Below are 20,320 nucleotides of genomic sequence, written 5' to 3'. Positions count from 1 at the left end.
ACACTTTATTGGAGTATTTCATCCTGGAGGAGTCAATTTGATTACTACAGTGATAGAGCAGGTTCGAGGTTTAGAGATGCAGGAGGAGAGTGTGTTCCACATACTGAGTGCTCTGGATGTTAGTAAAGCTGTGAGACTGGATGGTATTTCACCACGAGTTTTGAGAGAATGTGCTAAGGAACTGACAGTGCCCTTGACCTGGCTTTTCAATGAAAGTCTGGCTGTGGGAAAGGTGCCCATGGAATGGAAGGAAGGTAAGATAGTGCCATTACATAAGGGCGGGAGCAGACTTGAAGTGACTAATTATAGGCCGGTTTGTGTGACATCAGTAGTTAGCAAGATCTTGGAAAAAGTAGTGAGGAACCATATACAGCATTGGGCTGATGAGGGTAATGTTATCAGCGAGAGTCAACATGGATTTGTGAAGAGGCACTCTTGTTTTAGCGGTATGCTAGCCTTTTATGATAAAGTTACAAGAGAGCATTAGATGAGGGAAAAGTATATACTGCCATTTTCCTAGACTTAGCAAAGGCATTTGACAAGGTGCCACATGATAAGCTGATATTCAAGTTGCAGCATATGGGTCTGGATGTCAGATTGGTCAACTAGATTCAGGACTGGCTGTCCGATAGGTATCAGGGAGTTGTGTATGGTAGAGCAATATGAAAGAGGCAGAAGGTTACAAGTGGGGTTAAACAGGGCTCAGTACTGGGACCTATATTGTTTAACCTTTATATCAATGACATTGTCCATGGATTGCAAGGGGATAATCAGTTGTTTGCGGATGATGCGAAGCTGGGAAGGGTTATTAGTAATAGTGCAATAGTGCAGATGTGGCAGCCCTGCAAGAGGATTTGAATAAGCTAGACAGATGGGCAAATGAAAAGAGGTTGTTGGTTAATGCAGCAAAATGTAAGGTTTTGAGGTTTGGGCAACATTGATGAGACACTACATACTGTATGGGAGGAGTTATACTGGAGGAAGTAAGGGGAGACAAGAGATCTGGGGTTGATGATTGACAGAAACCTGAAATTTAGGGAACATATTGCAAAGGTGGTGATGGTAACACAGAGGATTGCTGCAATAATGAGAAGGACTCTGACCTGCAGAGATAAAACAGTTATCATAATTCGTTGTATAAGACCCTGATCAGACCACATTTAGACTATTGTTGTCAGATTTGGTCCCCAGGATTTGAAGGGGATAAATTAACTGTGGAAAGGGTACAAAGGTGGATAACAAAGATGGTTTCAGGACTGTACAATGATAATTATGAGGATCGGCTGAGGGAATGTGGACTGCAGAGTTTGGTGGATAGAAGAATGAGAGGTGATATGATTGAAACTTTTAAACTGTTGAGAGGTGGTTATAGGGTTGACACTGGGGAGTTCTTTTGCTTGGTTGAACAGTGGGAAGGAGTGATGATAAGAGGCCATCCTTGGAAGTTACAAAAGGAAACTGTGAGCAAGAGGGTGAGGAGTGGTTTCTTTGCATGGAGGGTGGTTGAACCATGGAATGCATTGCCTGATGGAGTAGTGAGAGCGTGAACGGTCAATGAGTTTAAGGAGGAACCTTTTCTTAGGGGGGAACCTCCCCTCGATGAGTCTTGATAGACTTTGTGTTTCTTAGGAAGGACCTCCTACAATGAGTCTTTTGACTCCATGGAGACCTGAATAATAATAATAATAATAATAATAATAATAATAATCACTCCCACTGATAACCCATTCCACTCATATACTCACCACTTGCTAGAAGAAGAATCGAGCTCTCATATCCTCACTAACCAATCATCTACTCAAATTCTTAGGATGACTTAATATTGTTTAAGTTTTTATGTTGTAGTAAAAGTCTACTAAAATAATTATATTAGTGAACATGCAGGTTATTATCACAGGACGTTGATGGAATTAAAAAACTCGTAGTGGAAGGCCAAGTCTGCTTCCAGTGCTATAAAGTCTTTCACACCACACTATAAACTCCATAATCTTACTCTTTAGCAAGACATTTCATGCAAAAATAGGTTTCTTTTGCTTGATGCAAAAGAAACCTATTTTTCGCTTTTCTGCTCACAACATCCTTGTGATTTCAAAGAATAGTCTCTCTTTATCCCTGATGCTTATCCCTCCACTTATTCCACACATTGAAAATTTCCCCAGTGACATTTTGGTGAGCTTGTCAGCACCCTATTTCTCCATGATATCACCCTTTCTCTTCTTATATACCAAACTGCAGATTACACATTCTCTAAATCTATCTCTCCATAGCTCATGGCCCATAGTTTTGATATAATTTTGTAATGTGTCTCTGTGTTCATTTTAAGTGTCAGCATACTTTAAAATGGAGATGCATAGACTTGTGCAAAGTATTTTGGATATACTCTGATCAAAGCCTTGTAAATGAAACGTGTACTTTTTCTTTGCCAAAAATTAACGTGTCCTTTTTCTTTGCCAATCAATGTGCTTATCTTCACTGCGGCATTCCACTGGATGATTGTGTTCACCAAATATACATTGTGTACCCAGAACTTCATCTACCTGTCCACTATCACAGCAGTATCAGATTAATACAGAAGGGATTATAAAAATATTGGAAGGTGGGAATGGAAAAGAACAAGAGACCATCACTGGAAGTTGTGTAAAGGTGTGGTGAAGAGGCATGTGCAGAGTAGATTTTTTTATATAGAGAGTGGTGAGCAAGTTAAAATATTTCAGATTATTATGAAGAACATATTATGGTGAGTTGAAGAAGGGTAGGTAAGAGGAATTGTTTTTATATGAAGAAAGGTGAGTGAGATGAATGCTAGCAGAATTAAGGAGTTTAAAGTTTAATATGATAAAATGTTACTACTTAAGTGGACTTCCCATGATGAGTCAGTTGACTCTGTGGAGGTCGATAATAAGAGCCTACAGCTCACCTCTTTTCAGAAGTCAAATGTAGACTAAAATATAGAAAAGCTATTGAGAGAAAAAAGGGTAAAAATGAAAGGACAAAAACAAGAAACTGACCATTGAAAGTTTTTCCATTTGGTTATACTATAAATTAAAGATGCCAAAAAATTACAATATATTATTGGTTTAATCCTTATCTAAGTGTAAGCAAGACTGGGTAACTCATATATAGAGGCTACTGACTTCACATCATGCCTTAGTATCCCATAGTGCAAAGTACATATACATGGATAATGCATAGCATTATTCATGTCCCTAAGGATATGTGCTTTGCATTATGGGATACTAAGGCAATCTCCAGACATCTATAATAACCTTCTATAACTAACCCTCTCTGGAAACCCTGCAATCCCTAGAGAGCGCGTCCCCTGGGTGGCAGATAGGGGAGCCCACCATGTGTGCGTGCGTGTGTATATGGTGGGATGGTCCGTATATACTGAATAAGGACTCGTGGACCAACAGGGCCATAAGGGGCAATCATCTTGATTGTAAGGGAAGCGGCACTCCCATGGACCCCTAGCTGGATCTATCTCCTCTCCTTCTACTACTTTGAGGAAGATCCACTTACTTTAATCTTTCCTATAAGGCCTTATTAGCTAACTCTTCTTATTTTATGACCCCTATGCTATTAGAGTACTCGAGGGCCATGGGGTCTTTTCATTTCTGGCCTTACAACTATGCCCTCTCTATAAACCTTACTGTAATTCTTCTATAATCTACTCTTTCCCCCCCCTTCAATATACCCTATTCCTCCTATGGGTTTAAATTCGGAAGAAGGCTAGTTCAGAGGCCTTAAGGTAGCAGCCCTACCACTGAATTATTCCATCGTTAGGCTAGTCCCCTGACATGGAGAACATAACTCTACTAGTAAGCTGACGGAAAAAGATAATCGGATTGAATCTATAGGAAATGACCCTGGAATGGAAAAGGTAAAACAAAAATGGAAACGACAAAATATAATACACATAGCAAACTGGAATGTAAGAGGAATAGCATATAAAGAAATAGAATTAGACCAATTATTAAATGAAAGAAATTTTAAAATAGAAGTAATCACCAAAACAAAAAAGAAATTAAAAGGAACCATGAGAACTGAAAATTTTAATGTGATATACAGTGGAGTTGACAGAGACCAAAGAGTGCAAGCAGGAGTCATGATTTGGATTCATAACTCCCTTTGAAAACAGTTAAAACATTATAAATTATGGAATGAAAGAATGATAGAAGCTAGAATAAAAATAGATAGAGGCTATTTAACAATAATTGGTTTATATGTCCCAAAAGAGGGGAGAGAACAAGATAATATTGATTTTTATAATCAGCTACAAAACATATATAATAAAATAAATAAAAATGATTACATAATTTTAGCAGGAGACTTAAATGCAAGAATTGGAAACACGAAAATTAATAATAATATAGGAATACGTGGAAAACATACTCTAAACAGGAATGGTAAAAAATTGATTGACTTTGTAGTTTATAATAACCTAAAAATAATGAATTCCTTCTATAAACATAAAGACATACATAAATATACTTGGGCAGCAAGAGGATGGAAATCAATATTATATTACTTTATACTAAATGAAAAGACATCAAAATTTTCACTAGATGTTAGAGTTCACAGAGGATATGAAATAAACAGTGACCACTTCCTTGTTAAAATAAAATTAGGATTTCCACCTAAATGGCTACAAGTAACAAGAACAGAAAGAAAAATTGAAACATTTGTTTATAAAACTAGACTATTGAATGACATAAATGTACAATGGCTATATGAACAAAGAATTAACCAATATCTAGACAAAATAAAACAAAATGAAGAAATAGAAATAGAATGGCTTAATATAAAAATGATACTAAATGCAGCAGCAAATGAAAGAAAGCTTAGGAAAGACCAAAAAATTCAATAAAAGGAAAAAACTGAAGATCTGAGATGATACAATGAAAGAAATAATCAAAAAGAAAAAAGAAGCCTATCACAAATGGTTAAGCAGTAAAAGATTAGAATATAAAAGAATAAGAGCCATAGCTAAAAGAGAAGTCAGAAAAAGACATAGAGAATCATGGAACAAATTTGTTTCTAATTTAGAACATGATTTATATAAAATAAGACCCAATGTATATAAAATTTTGAAACACTTAAATGCAGATACCAAAGAAAACATAAAATTAACCACTGAATTGAAATTAGAAGAATTTCTAAATTACTACACAGAATTGTGGACAGACAAATATTTTAAAAAAGACAACTGACAAACAATTAACAAAAATGAAAAGGAAATAACTAAAGAAGAATTAGAAATCAGCCTGAAAGAAACAAGAAACGGAAAGTCACCTGAAGAAGATAAACTAGGTTCAGAACTATATAAATATGCAGGAACTAGATTCAAAGAAAGACTCTTATTATTTTTAAATAAAATTTATTCAACTGGTATCCCCCCAATAGAATGGAAAAAAGCAATTGTGATTCCTATCTTTAAAAAAGGTAATAGAGATGATCCTAAAAACTATAGAGGTATCAGTATACTAAATTCCTGTTACATAATATATAGCAGAATCCTAAATAGCAAACTAATGAAATATTCCGAAAATTTTATTTTAGAAGTACAGAATGGATTTAGAAAAGGACGATCATGTATAAACCCGGCCTTTTGCCTAAAATTAATAATAGAGAAAAGAAGAGAATACAATTTAGAAACACATATTGCATTTATTGACTTTGAAAAAGCATTTGACAAAGTTAAAAGAAACATATTATTTAACATATCAAAAGAAAGACAAATACCAAATAATATCCTAAAAGCTATCACAAGTATATATGAAAATAATCAAATACAAATAAGATTAAATCACGAGCTATCATATACGAGAGAGATAAACCAAGGGGTCCGACAGCGATGTCCCCTCTCAGCAACTCTTTTTAATATCTACTTAAATGAAATAATAATAATATGGAGTAAAAATTTACATCAAGGAATTAAACTTTTTCCTACAGTAAACTTAAACACTCTCCTCTTTGCCGACGACCAAATAATAATTACAAATTCTGAAGATAAACTACTGAAAGCTATTTTAGATCTAAATGAGATATCCAAAGATTATGGTATGATAATATCAACAGAAAAATCAAAAACTATGGCATTTAAAGGACAAGATCCAGCAAGAACTAAAATAGTAATAGATAACAAGATCTTAGAACAGGTGAATTCATTTAACTACCTAGGATGTACGATCACATATGAAAATGAAAAAGATATAAACCTAAAAATTGCAAAATATTTAAAAATAACAGGTGTAATTAACTCTATATTTAAACCAAACCTAGTTCAAAAACAAACCAGACTAAAAGTATACAATACGTTAGCCCTACCAGTCTTAATGTATGGAAGCGAAATCTGGACAATAAAACAAAAATACAAACAAAGATTAACAACAGCAGAAATGAAGTTTATGAGGAAAACTGCAAAGTATACCCTATTTGATCACAAAAGAAATGAAGAAATTATGAAAGAATTAAACCAAGAACCAGTAAAAGAAAATATTAAAAAATATAAACATAAATGGATGGAACACGTTCAAAGAATGAAAACAGAAAGATTACCAAAACACCTTAAAATACAAGCCATTAGGAAAAAGAAAACCAGAACGTCCTCTTAAACGATTCAACGATGACTTCTAAGGCTGGAACAGGCCATGCTAGGCCCTAAATTTGATATGCATGATGATGATGATGATCTATAATAACCATATCTTCAGTTTTGATGTCTCATTTATTATTATTATTATGATTATGATTAACGTCAGTTAGTAATAATAGTGCCTTTTATTACTAACTATTAACTATTACTAACATATGCCTTTTAGATGGAAGGCATAGGTCCAAACTCCTCTTGGAATGTGAACCTTATGAGGAGTAGAGCAGATGTATCCTTGAAAGATGACTTGAATAGACTGCTCTACTCCTCATAAGGTTCACATCATGCTCTAGTATCATTTTGCTCTACCATCATGTTCTACCATACAAAATGATACTAGAGCATGATAATATCATACTAGAGCATGATATTATCATGCTCTAGTATCATTTTGTATGGTGCAGAATGTCCTTTAAATTGTGTCAATTATGAGGAAGTAGATGCAGTTAATATGATTTGAGCTTATCATGTTGTTCTATTTGTTTGTCCGTAATACAGTCAACACACCAGCAAACACCATTATCACAATGTACACTATAACAAATGACCAAAAAAAAGTCTTGGTGGCATAAGGCTGTTCTAAAGGTACTTCACAAGAGCAAAACATCAACTATATGATGTTTCTGCAGTTCCTATCAGTTAATTATAATGAGAATCAACTACAGTAGAATGTCAACTAATGAACACCTTGCAGATTTGTGTGTAGACTAAAGTCTTGGGTGGAACAAGTAATAGTGGAAGTTTTTATAATGAGCTGGAAAGTGATTTGTAAATTATTTTAGCAAAGTCTGTTTCATTAGATATTTCTTTTATGTTCTGAAGATAATGCTCTCTCATTTTGATTCGCTGGTTGAGAAATCTGGAATGTCTGTATGAAGTTTTAATTACTATTATTATTATTATTATTATTATCATTATTATTATTATTATTATTATTATAACCAAATTCATATGGAGCAACAGACTCATGTGTGGGGGAGGGGGGGGGTCCAAAAAACATCTATTGAAATTCATTCACACTCCTGGTATTCAACACATTCTGGGCAATGTATTCCATGCAGAAAATCTACTCCTTACTCCCTTCTTCACCACACTTTTAGCACAACTTCCAAGGACAGCTTCTCATTCTGCTGCTCTCTCACTCTCAGCTCTGTGTATAATTCCTTCTGTATTAATTGAACCATGGAATGCATTGCCTGATGGAGTGGTGAGAGTGAGAACGGTCAATGAGTTTAAGGAGTGGTATGAGAGACTTTGTGTTCCTTAGGTGGGGACCTCCCCTCAATGAGTCTTGATAGACTTTGTGTTTCTTAGGAAGGACCTTCCACGATGAGTCTTTTGACTCCATGGAGGCCTGGATAATAATAATAAAATAATAATTAATCCTGTAAAATTGTAAAATTCTCTTGCTGACTTAAACAATGTCTATAATATTGCCTCTTTTTTTGACAATCCCTTAAATGCTGTTGCAATCATGTTATATATATATATATATATATAACATTAGGTGCTAAAATAACCAAGCATATAAAATTGCTTGGTTATCCTAATATATATATATATATATATATATATAAGTGTCTTTTGTAAATTATTTTTATTATTACAGTAACCTCTAAGGAGTCAGTAGACTCATTGTGGGAGATCAACTCAACCAGCAACATGTCTATCATAATGAACTTTGAAATTATATATACTCCTGACATTCGCAATACACTTAGGCAATGCATTCTACTCACCAACAACTCCCCACATAAAAAATCTACTCCTCATACCTTTCTTCACTGCATACAACTTTCAGAGATGGCCTCTCATACTTCTCATCTTAACATCCACTCTTTTTATAATTCCTTGTGTATTAACTTGATAGAATCTCTTAACTAACTTGAAGGTCTCTATTATGTTTCCACTTTTATTCCCATCCACCAAACTCTGTAATCCACATTCCCTCAACTGCTCTGCATAATCTGCACTCCAGAGCCCTGATATCATTTTGGCTATTCGTCTGTCACCCTTCTCTAATGTTTTCACATCCCAATGAAAATGAGGCAACCAAATTTGAGCACAGTAGTCCATGTGTGGTTGGACCACTCGCTTATATAGAGCCACTACCACCTCCTTATCCTTAAATGTCAAAGTATTTCTTATCATGGCATCAATACAATGTGAAGTCTTTGCAACACTGGCAATGTTGCCTCAGAACTTTAGTCCATTGTCTACCATCACCCCAAGATCTCCTGAATCTTGTCTACTTCCTGAAGCACAGCTCCTCCAACACAACATATAGCCTTATATCTCAGCACCCCCAAAGTGTAGCATCTTGCTTTTATTAACATTAAAACTATAGCCCCACTCATCTGCCCAAACTAAAAGTCTATTCATATCTTTCTGTAGAGAATTAACATCAGCAATACTCCTGATAATTCTATCTAAATTTGCACTATCAGCAAACATTTGAAGATCTCCAGTCAATCCACATGAATATTCTTAACAAATAAGTTAAACAGTATGACCCAAGAACAGAATCCTGAGGCACACCACTAGTCACCTTCTTTTTCTAAACACACTACTCCATCATACACAACTTGCTGATAATCATTCAGAAAGTCAGTCTTCAGTTAATCAATCTGTTATCCAGTCCCATCTTCTGCAGCTTACACACTGCTCTGTCATGTGGTGATCTATCAAATGCCTTTGCAAAGTGCAAGAAAATCACTGTATACGAATCTCCCTTATCCAACACAAGATCTTTCCTTTAGAAATCCATGTTGACCATTATAAAGAATCCTGCATCCATCAACATAATCCTGTTTTCTATTCCTAACCAGTTTCTCCAACACTTTGATCACAAATGCAGACATATAGACTGGTCTATAATTGGAAACCTCTGTCCTAGAACCATGCTTGTGGAGAGGCACTGTTTTGCCTTCTTTCCACTTCTTATGAGGGTAGTCTGAAAATTTCTTGGCCTAACAATGAAAAAACGAATTTATAATTTCAAAATTATTTTTATTTTCAACATAATCTCCTCAGACAACCAAGTTTCACTTACACCAGTTATCTTGGGCATAATGATTTCATCAATGCTACAAACGCATCCTATTTATTTCTGATGCTCCTTACATTAGTATACAAACATAACAATTCTCTTTGAGGCCATCCCACCAACACCATCGCTCTGTACTCTCACTCCCTCCCTCTCTCTCTCTCTCTCTCTCTCTCTCTGCTACAGTAGACCCCTCTCTCTCACTTTGATTTGACCATCTCCATTTTCCTGATTCAGAATCTGGTTGTCATTCATTATCCCTATCATCTCCACTTTTTTTTTCACTACATCTGCCCTGCCATAATTACTTCCTCACCTTTGTATCAATCTTTTTCTTGTCCTTTCAACCTGCTTTGCAACCTCTCTTTCTCTCTTGACCCTTAGCCATGCTAAATATGGACCTTGTTTACTCTTTGCATCTTTTATGGTCAAGAGTTTTCTTCCTGTATTAACACATTAAATTAACATAAGATCTGGTAGTGTTTAAAATTTCAAAATTGCTTTCTATCTATTCTATCTTTCTTTCTATCTATCTTTGCATTTAGCTTATTATTGTGCTTTCTTTGCTTTAAAGCCACTAACATCTAAATCATTTACAAAAGCAAAATAGAAATTATTTTTGCTGAAATAATTAATTTCATTTAAATATAAATATTTTTATCTTTATATTACAGTATTATAGTATAATAATGTTTAAATGAAAATATGTGCTAATGTTCACAACTTTAATTATATCTTTGATTAAGATTAATACCCTGGTTGTAATAACCAAATAAAAAACTTACAATTTCTTTACTTTCTTCTTGAAAATGCATGCGAACATACAAGGATCCAAGTGCCACTCCAAGACTACCCGTTAGTGAAGACAAACATTGTTCCCATCGAGGTTCCTCACGACTTTTTCCTGTGATGATTGAACTATAATGTTGAGCAAGATCTCTCCAAGTTTTGTTTAACATTGACAATGACTGACCCACTACCCTCCACATCATATAATTAGCAACAGTTCTATAAAGAAATAATGGCCATCCACAATGATCCTTTAAATATTCTTGTAGTTGTCATTATAAATGCTATCAAATGAATTTTACATTATCTTATTATAATTTTTTCACATATATGCAATTTAGAATTTATAATAAAAAAAGCTTTAGGAGCACAGATTCATTCACAAATCATTAAAATAAAACAGTTTCTTTCTGATATGTGAAAGTTTATGGCAACTGACAACATCTTATTTTAAGGAATAAATATTTATTATCTTTGTTTTAATTATTGACAACCATGGAGTCAAAGATTTATCATAACAGGGTTCTCACTATCAAACACAGTGCTATCAAACCATATCTTAAAATGGTTCACTGTTTGTGAACTCACCACTTTTAGGCAATGCATTCTGCTCATCCATAACATTTCAACCAAAAAAAAAAAAAACTGTCCTCATTGCACTGCACACAGCCTATACCTCTTTATGCAACCTCCAGGGATGGCTTTTTGTTCTGACCCCATCTACTTTATGAAACATCTCTTTTGCATTAATCTGATACAAACTCATTGCCAACCAATATACTATAATTGCTGACCAAGTAGTTAGCACATTCAGTCTCAAACAGGTTTTGGGTCAGCACATCCAGTCTCAAACAGGTTTTGGGTCAGATACTGTTGTGTGCATGAATGTTTGTGATTGCCTTTAGATGGTAGATGAATTTTGTTGCCCAACATGAGATAACAGTTCTGCTTATTGGAGACCAGAACTGGCTTGAAAATTGAAAAGGTCTAGGTTTGGTCTTTGGAACAGGGTTTCTAGTTTGGTAAAAAATAAATAAAAAATTATAAAAATTAATAAGAAAAAAATCCTTAGCCCACCTACAATACTAAGGTTTACATGGTAAACCTAATAGGTTTACTATTAGGCTTACCTTGCATGGATGGGATTCACAAAAAAAAAAAGGAAAAAAAAAAGTCATATCACCACTTCTTTATCCAACCACCAAGTTCTGCAGACAGCATTCCCTCATACCTAACATTACAAACAGAGACCTTGCAATACCTTACTCTTCTCATTTCTTCTCTTCTCCTCATTATTTATAATCTGTTGTGTTATTTTCACAATTTTAGCAATATGGTTATTTATTAGTTACTGATTTTCAATGTTTTGCCACTTATAGTAATGCCATCTTATATCAAATATATTAGTCCAGTACAGACATGATGTCTAGTGTTAACATCCAGGAAAATACAAGTGTATATTTTGGATAAATAGAAAAAAATAAATGTGTGTGTTTGTGTATCCTACACTCTGTGTACTAATACATGAAAGGGAGGAAGGCTATTGAACCTTTGTGGATCAGCACTGGGGGGGGGGGGGTGCCTGCCTGTCTAGTATGTGCCATTAGTGATATTCAATCCTTTTCGTGCAGGATCTCTTTTTCTCTCTCCTCCCATAATATTGGCCTGAAGTTCTGTAGAGTTGCTATAGTAGTGTGATGGCTGTGGCATAATGCTTTAATATGCATGCCTAAATCCTGTGGACCATTTTTGACTTAACACTGAATAAATAGTGCAGCAAAACTATTATTGGCTGTTATATTGATAATTCAAACCCATTTAATGATATTAAATCACAGCACCATATATTATGTAAGCTGCTCATATTTTACTGGATTCAAACCAACATTTTCAGAGAACAAAAGCACTTGTCATAAAATACAGGATACTATATTCAAATGACTAGTAACAACACAGATAACCTTAACAGCTTCTGATAACAGGCAGTGATAGAAGGAGAAGTAACAATCGAATTTCTGACTGATCACTTTGGAAGGGTGCAATATCCAGTTGGAGATACAGCAATGACAGATATGTGATAGGGACTGACGTGAGAGTACAGGTAGATGAACTGGAGGTGCTTTGGACACTATAAAATCTCAGTGTAAATACTGTCATGGAATATGGGCCTATTTATAATGAAAAGGTGCAAAAAAATTGGAACCATGCCGTAACTGAGAGTTAAGTCTCAGCTCTGGCATGATCCTAAAGCAATGGAAAGAGGACCAAATAGTTCCATTACATAAAGGAGGTTTCAGAAGAGAGGCAGCAAATTACAGATTAACCAGTATCTCAGGAGAAGTTATTATTATTATTAAACAAGACTGGGGTACTTAAGGGTCAAAGCTGTATAACTGAGAGGAGACCTCCACATAGCCTTTAAAGGAATGCGGAGAATCGACCAGGGCTTCTGACCTAATGTCCAATCCTCACCTTCTCGTGGTGCACCCTGTTGGGTATCTACTTTGATACTGAACGAACGAGGATGGGCTGGCAATTTGGGATTTAGCCGACCAAATTGTATTCTTATTGGTTAAACCAAAATAAAAAATGATGGTACAACATGACTGTACCATCATTTTAATTTCATGCCGGCTGGGGCGTCGCCCGGTTAAACAAGGCCCCCATTGTTTTCGCCAGGGAACCAGGGCGAACAGCGAAAAGTCAGCTACTGGAACAAATCTGAAAACAAACCCCAATTCAACATCACCAGAGTTAAAGATCGGTACTATCAACGGTAGAAGCCTGAATGGCAAAGAAATGGAGCTAGCTGAAGAATTAGATAAGTACCAGATCGACATAATAGGGGTGACTGAAACAAAAAAAGACAAAAACTGGTGAGATCTTTCTGAGCAATAAATACAAAATGTTATATTCAGGCAATGACAATCAAGGAAAAGAAGGAGTAGCCATAGTATTCAACACAAAATACAAGGCTAATCTCCTTGAATGGAAGGCAGTCTCAAGTAGAGTGATGTGGGCTAATATCAGAATGGGGCACTGGACAATGAGACTTATTTGTGCCTATGGTCCCACAGAAGGTTCTGCTAAGGTAGAAGTGGAGGAATTTTTTGATGCTTTAGAAAAAGCAACTGACACAATGAAAAAGGAAAAGTTGGTCCTTGTTGGGGATCTAAATAGCAGAGTAGGAAATGATTGTGAGACATACAAAAATATTTTGGGAAAATTTGGAGAAAAGAGCAAAGCTAATAATAATGGCAAATATCTGTTGGATTTCTGCTCAGGACATGGACTGGTTATTACTAACACCATGTTCCAACATAAAAATGTGCACAAATTCACATGGAGAGAAGAGGCTAGGAATAAGAAAAGTCTCATTGACTATGTTATTGTTGATAGTGATGTTTTCTTCCTGGTGCAGGACACCAGAGTGTACAGAGGATTTGAAATTGGAAGTGATCACTATTTAGTCTTGAGCAGAATAAAATTGAATATCATATTGAAAAGAATAACATGTAAGAAAGTTTTAAAGCGAATAAAAGTTGAGCAGCTCTCAGATGTGAACTGTAGACTAAAATACAGAAAGATTATTGAAAAGAAAATGAAAGAGTTTGAGAACAGGAATCAAACCTTGGAGATTCAGTGGCAAACTCTGAAGAAAACATTGATTGATTCTGCCAGAGAGGCATGTGGTGAGGTTGTGTGCAAGGATAAAAAAATCAGAACTCCCTGGTGGACACAGGAAGTTAAAGAGGCAGTGAAGGAAAAGAAGAAAGCATATCAAAAGTTCCTAGCAAATAAGTCAGCTTTTACTCTTACAGAATACAGAGACAAATGTAAGAAAGCTAAACAGTGTGTAAAACTAGCTAAACAAAAGTCATGGGAGGACTTTGGCAAGAATATAGAAAATAAATATCAAGAAGGTGGCAAAATATTCTGGAGGTTGTTGAAGAAGCTTAGGAATGGAGGAAAGAGTGCTGTAAAAGGAGTTAGAGATGATAAAGGTGACATGAAAACAGGAGAAAAAGATATCCTTGAAGTATGGAGTAATTACTTTGAAAAACTGCTAAATGAAACAAGCAGTGATGACAGCACAGTGATAAAAAACACTGACCAGGCATGCAGTCAGGAATACATATCCATACTTGAAGTAGAAAAAGCCATCAAAAGCTTGAAATGTGGAAAGGCAGCAGGAGTAGATGATATTCGACCAGAAATGCTGAAGTATGGTGGTATAAAAGTCTTACAGTGGCTGCACTGCATAGTTCAGAAAGCCTGGACAGAGGGACGAATTCCCGATGATTGGAGTAGAGCTCTCATAGTACCCATATATAAAAAGGGTAATAAAACTGAATGTGAGAATTACAGAGGTATTTCCCTACTGAGTGTTCCTGGCAAGATCTATGCCAGTATACTTGAGAAACGGTTGAGAAGAATTGTGGAAGAAAAGCTTGGTGAAGAACAAGCTGGATTCAGGCCATATAGAGGCTGTCAGGATCAGATCTTCACTTTACGACAAATAGTCGAGAAAGCATAGGAATACAACAAGATCTGTATTTAAGTTTTGTCGATTTGGAAAAGGCATATGACAAGGTGCCAAGAGAGAAGCTATTCAATACGCTGCAGTTATATGGTGTCAATGGGGCATTATATCAAGCAATACTTAGTCTTTATTTGAGTTGTAAGTCAGCAGTTAGAATTGAACGAAGTACAGGAAAATGGTTTAATGTTAAATCTGGTGTGAGACAAGGATGTACATTATCCCCTCTGTTATTCATTATCTATATGGATCACATTATGAAGGAATGTGGTATTAAACCTGATATCAAAATTGGAGATGTTAATGTCAGCTCTTTGCTTTATGCGGATGATGTTATACTTCTAAATAAATCCGCTACAAGTCTGCAAGATTCTCTGACTAAATTGAATAGCTGTTGTAACAGATATGGTATGAAGGTCAGCAATAAAAAGACAAAGACAATGAAAATAGGCAGAATCATTGAAAATGTCAACTGTGTTGTGAGTGGAGAACCTGTGGAACAAGTAAAACATTTCAGCTACTTAGGCACGATTTTTACTGAAGATGGTAAATTAAATATAGAAATAGACAACAGAATCAGCAAAGCTGGTATGGTGGGAAGTCAATTGAATAAATTCATATTGAATAAGAAAGAAATTAGTCGGAACACTAAATTAGCTGTATACAAGATAGTGTTCAAACCAGTTTTAACTTATGGATCTGAGAGCTGGGTCAGAAGTAAAACACTTGACCAAAGACTAGAGACCGCAGATATGAGAGTCCTGAGAAAGATTAGATGCGTGAACAGATGGCATCAATGGCAATATCATATTAAAAATGAGGATATTAGGAAAGAACTTGACATTGTCAGCATCCAGGAATGCGTTAGCAGAGCTAATCTCAGGTGGTATGGTCACTTAAATAGAATGGGAGAGGAAAGATTAGCAAAACAAGTGTTCTCTGCCAGGTTAGCAGGAAAACGACCCAGAGGAAGACCAAGATATAGGTGGATTGATACGGTACAAAGTGCCTTAGACGATAGAAATATAAGATCTGATAATGTTGGAGTCTTGACAAGTAACAGACTGATTTGGAGGAAAATTGTAGATAGGAAGTTAGTAATGATGTAATTTTTTCATGTAGTACTGTCATATCCTGTACACCCCTTGAGGGTATATGGCAGGAATTTGATGATGATGATGATGATGATGATTAAACAAGACCTCATGGAGTCAAAGACTCATCTAGGAGGTCCTTTTATCTCACACACATCTCATCATACTGCGTCTTAAACACATTCAAACTCCTTGTAGACACCACACTCTCAGGCAAGGCATTCCAATCACTCACAACTCTGCACGAAAAAAACCTGCCTCTCACTCCCCTACTCACACCCTCTTTATACAGTTTCCAGGGATGACCCCTGATCTCCCACTATTCTCTGTAGAACTTCTCCACCTATAACATCCTATAACAACCTCTTACCAACTTGTAGGTCTCTATCGTATCTCCCCTCTTCCTTCTCTCCACTAGACTCTGCAAATTACATTGTTTCAATCTTTCCTCATACTCGACATTCCAGAGGTCAGAAACTACCTTAGTCAGTTGCCTTTGGACCCTTTCCAACATCTCTTCATCCTTCTGAAAACCAGGTGACCAAATCTGGGCAAAATAGTCTATGTGTGGCCTAATCAAAGCCTTATACAATGGAACAAGAATCTCCCTACTTCTACACGTCAGTGTCCTCCGCATCATTCCCAGAAGTCTTTGTGTTGTCTTCACAATTTTGGCGATGTGTCCCCTAAATTTTAGATCCTTATCCACTATCACCCCCAGATCTCTTATTTCCTCTACTTCCAACAATATATTCTCACCAAGCATAAATTCTGCATCCCATCTTTGTTTTCCAAATTTTAAAACCTTACAATTTGCGACATTGAACTTACATCCCCATTTGCTTGCCCAATCACTCAATTTATTCAAGTCTTCTTGCAAGGCCACAACATCTTCACTACTCTTTATGGTTCATCCCAACTATGCATCATCTGCAAACAACTGAATATCTCCATCCAAATCTTCGCCAATATCATTAATATACAAGTTTAATAGTAATGGTCCTAAAACAGATTTTACTGATTTTTAAGTTAAGGAAAAAATTCTAGAATAAGTGGATAAGAATATGATACTTTATAGAGGGAAGGTAACATGGATTTGTGAAGGGGAGATCTCGCCTTAGTAATTTACCTGCATTCCCTCAGCATATCTTCATAACTAACATTGTACAGTCCTAATATCATCTTTGTTATCTGCCTCTGCATTCTTTCCACAGTTTCAAATCCCAAGGACCAAATTTGAGCACAACAGTCCAGATGTTGTTTGATCAGGACTTTATACAATGGAATGACAACTCTTCTATCTCTGTGTGCCAGTACTGAGCCCTGTGAAAACCCCACTTATAACCTTCTACGCTCTTGATACTGCTCCTCCATACACAATTCTCTGATACCTACCAGATGGCTAATCCTGAATCCAGTTCAATAACTTGACATCTAAACCGATGTGCTGCAACTTAAATATCAACTTTTCATATGGTACCCTGTCAAATGCTTTTGTAAAATAAAAAAAAAAAATGGTAGAATATGCCTTTCCTAATCAACCGCTCTTGTCACTTTATTATAAAAGGCAATCATATTGACTTTTATAATAAAACAAGAGCACATACAAATCACCAGATCCAATAGGAAAAACCATGCTTTTATACAGAAACAGGTATAAATCTTCCATAGCACATTCTGCAAATCTAAACAAATTCAACTGCCTAACATTACCAAAAATCTGGGAGAAATCAGCTTGAGACCTTCAGCAAGATACCATCATCACATTCATAGACAGTGTTTGTTAGGACTATAGACTCCTGCCTTTTACATTTACACTTAGTCTGTGTGTTTGTCTTGCACTTGCTTAGTATATTTCCCCATGCCCATGAAGTATGACCAAGCCATAATATTGGCATAATAATTTAATAGTTAAATAAATTTAGTTAGTTATTTGTAATCTCCAGGCATGTGTTTTCTCCTCTCATCAACATGAGAGGAGAAAACACATGCCTGTATATATACATCAAGAGGTAGGCATATAAATAAAGCAGAAGTGAAATTAATGAACATTAAAAGAGAATCAATGCTAGAAGGGCTAGAAATGAGAGAATGAAAGGTGTGTGAAGTGCTAAGTGGACTAGACATCAATATTATTATTATTATTATTATTCAGGCCTCCATGGAGTCAAAAGACTCATCGTGGGAGGTCTTTCCTAAGAACATAAAGTCTGTCAAGATTCATCGAGGGGAGGTCCCCCTTAAGAAACACAAAGCCTATCATACCACTCCTTAAACTCATTGCCCATTCTCGCTCTCACCACTCCATCAGGCAATGCATTCCACAGTTCAACTACCCTCCACGCAAAGAAACCACTCCTCACCCTCTTGCTCACAGTTTCCTTTCGTAACTTCCAGGGATGGCCTCTTGTCATCACTCCTTCCTGCTGTTCAACCAAGCGAAAGACCTCCCCAGTGTCAACCCTGTAACCACCTCTCAACAGTTTAAAAATCTCAATCATATCACCTCTCCTTCTTCTATCCACCTCTGCAGTCCACATTCCCTCAGCCGATCCTCATAACTAACATTGTACAGTCCTGAAACCATCTTTGTCATCTGTCATTGTATCCTTTCCACAGTTAATTTATCCCCTTCAAATCCTGGGAACCTAATCTGAGAACAATAGTCCAAGTGTGGTCTGATCAGGGTCTTATACAATGAATTATGATAACTGTTTTATCTCTGCAGGTCAGAGTCCTTCTCATTATTGCAGCAATCCTCTGTGTTACCTTCACCACCTTTGCAATATGTTCCGTAAATTTCAGGTTTCTATCAATCATCAACCCCAGATCTCTTGTCTCCCCCTACTTTCTCATTCTTCCACGGTCATTTCTCCTCCTACGGGCCACAAAGCTAAAAAATTCCCTAGGATTTTCTTTGGATCTTAGGGCCAATCTCCTCTCATATTCCAGTTTCGCTTTCCTTACCACACTAGTCACTCTTCTGTTCTGGCCTGTGTCTTATATTCTTCACGCATCCTCTCTTCACCTGTCTCCTTATATCTCTTCCATAGCCTCTTTTTCACATGCAATTCCTGTTTAATATTGTTTGTCATCCACTTTACTCCAAATTGTGTCCTCTTCTTCACTCGTGGTATACAACTTACCATTGCTGCTAACAAATATTCTTTCACAATTTTCCATGCACTAACGATATCCCGGCCTTCCAATTCCCCCCTCCATGAAACTTCCCGAAGTTGACGTCTAAGACTATTATAATCACCTGCACTATAATTCCACATAAGTTCCCATCTCTTTGATACTCCTGCATGTCTATTCATTTTCCAAGTCAAAACCATATGGTCACCCTCTCCAACTGGTTGGAGAGATGTCATCTCAGTTATTATCAACTCTTCTGATGCTATAACCAAATCTAAAACTCTTGAACCTCTTGTTCCCTCTGTTACATGTTGCCTAAGACATTTGTCCCTCAAGAATTCTAGAAATTCCATTCCACTATTGCTACATTCATCTTCCTCTCTCCAATTTATGCTACTGTAGTTAAAATCTCCCATAACAATCATTCTTCTTGCACTTGCCAAACTGAGCTGTCTAAACATCTCCTGGTCCCCATCCTCCGTGCTCCTGGGTCTGTAGCAACACCCCACTAAATATCCTGTCTTATCTACCTCTACCTCACACCATATGCTCTCAAAATCATTTATCTCACTTCCTTCCAAAGCCTCCACTCTTAGAGGACATAGGTCATCACTTATCATAAGCAGTACCTCACAAACACACTTTCCCCTCCTATCCTGATGAAAAATGCTGTACCCAGTGACTTCTATTCCTGTTATTATATCCCCTTCTGTCAACTACGTCTCAGTGATCCCAATAACTTTTGGCCAGGTTGATGCTATCTGCGCAAACCAACTCCTCTCCCTTATTCTGGATACTCCTGGCATTAGTATAAAGCATATAAATGCCATTGTTGCTATGATAATGGATGATATGTCACTACATAATTTAGGAAATGTGCAAAAAAAGTTAACTATTCTATAATTTAGTTGTTTAATGAGAAAGTTTTACATTGAGAGGTTGTGAAAATGCAGAATATCTGCTGCACAAAAATGATGCTATAATAGATGTTTATAGTTATTAGACCAACTGTATATCTGTAGCATTGGAATTATTATTATTATTATCATCTCTCTCTCTCT

The 20,320-nt window shown here is 36.2% G+C and overlaps 1 protein-coding gene across 4 annotated transcripts in view; it reads right to left on the bottom strand.

The window, feature by feature from the left end:
- The window catches only part of Nep2 (M13 family metallopeptidase neprilysin 2), a 355,508-nt gene that overhangs the window by 146,883 nt on the left and 188,305 nt on the right, over window positions 1–20,320 (bottom strand). For all 4 annotated transcript variants that reach the window (XM_090391525.1, XM_090391528.1, XM_090391526.1 and 1 more), the window contains exon 10: window positions 10,484–10,706. In XM_090391525.1, coding sequence (XP_090247651.1) covers window positions 10,484–10,706 — 223 coding nt within the window. The remainder of the gene's footprint in view (window positions 1–10,483; window positions 10,707–20,320) is intronic.

Source organism: Typopeltis vanoorti, chromosome 4 (assembly GCF_054136105.1).
Source record: "Typopeltis vanoorti isolate ZY-2024b chromosome 4, IOZ_Tvanoo_1.0, whole genome shotgun sequence".
In the NCBI taxonomy this organism is placed as follows: Eukaryota; Metazoa; Arthropoda; class Arachnida; order Uropygi; family Thelyphonidae; genus Typopeltis; species Typopeltis vanoorti.
Note: the sequence above shows the minus strand (reverse complement) of the source record. Positions and strands in the feature narration are given on the sequence as shown.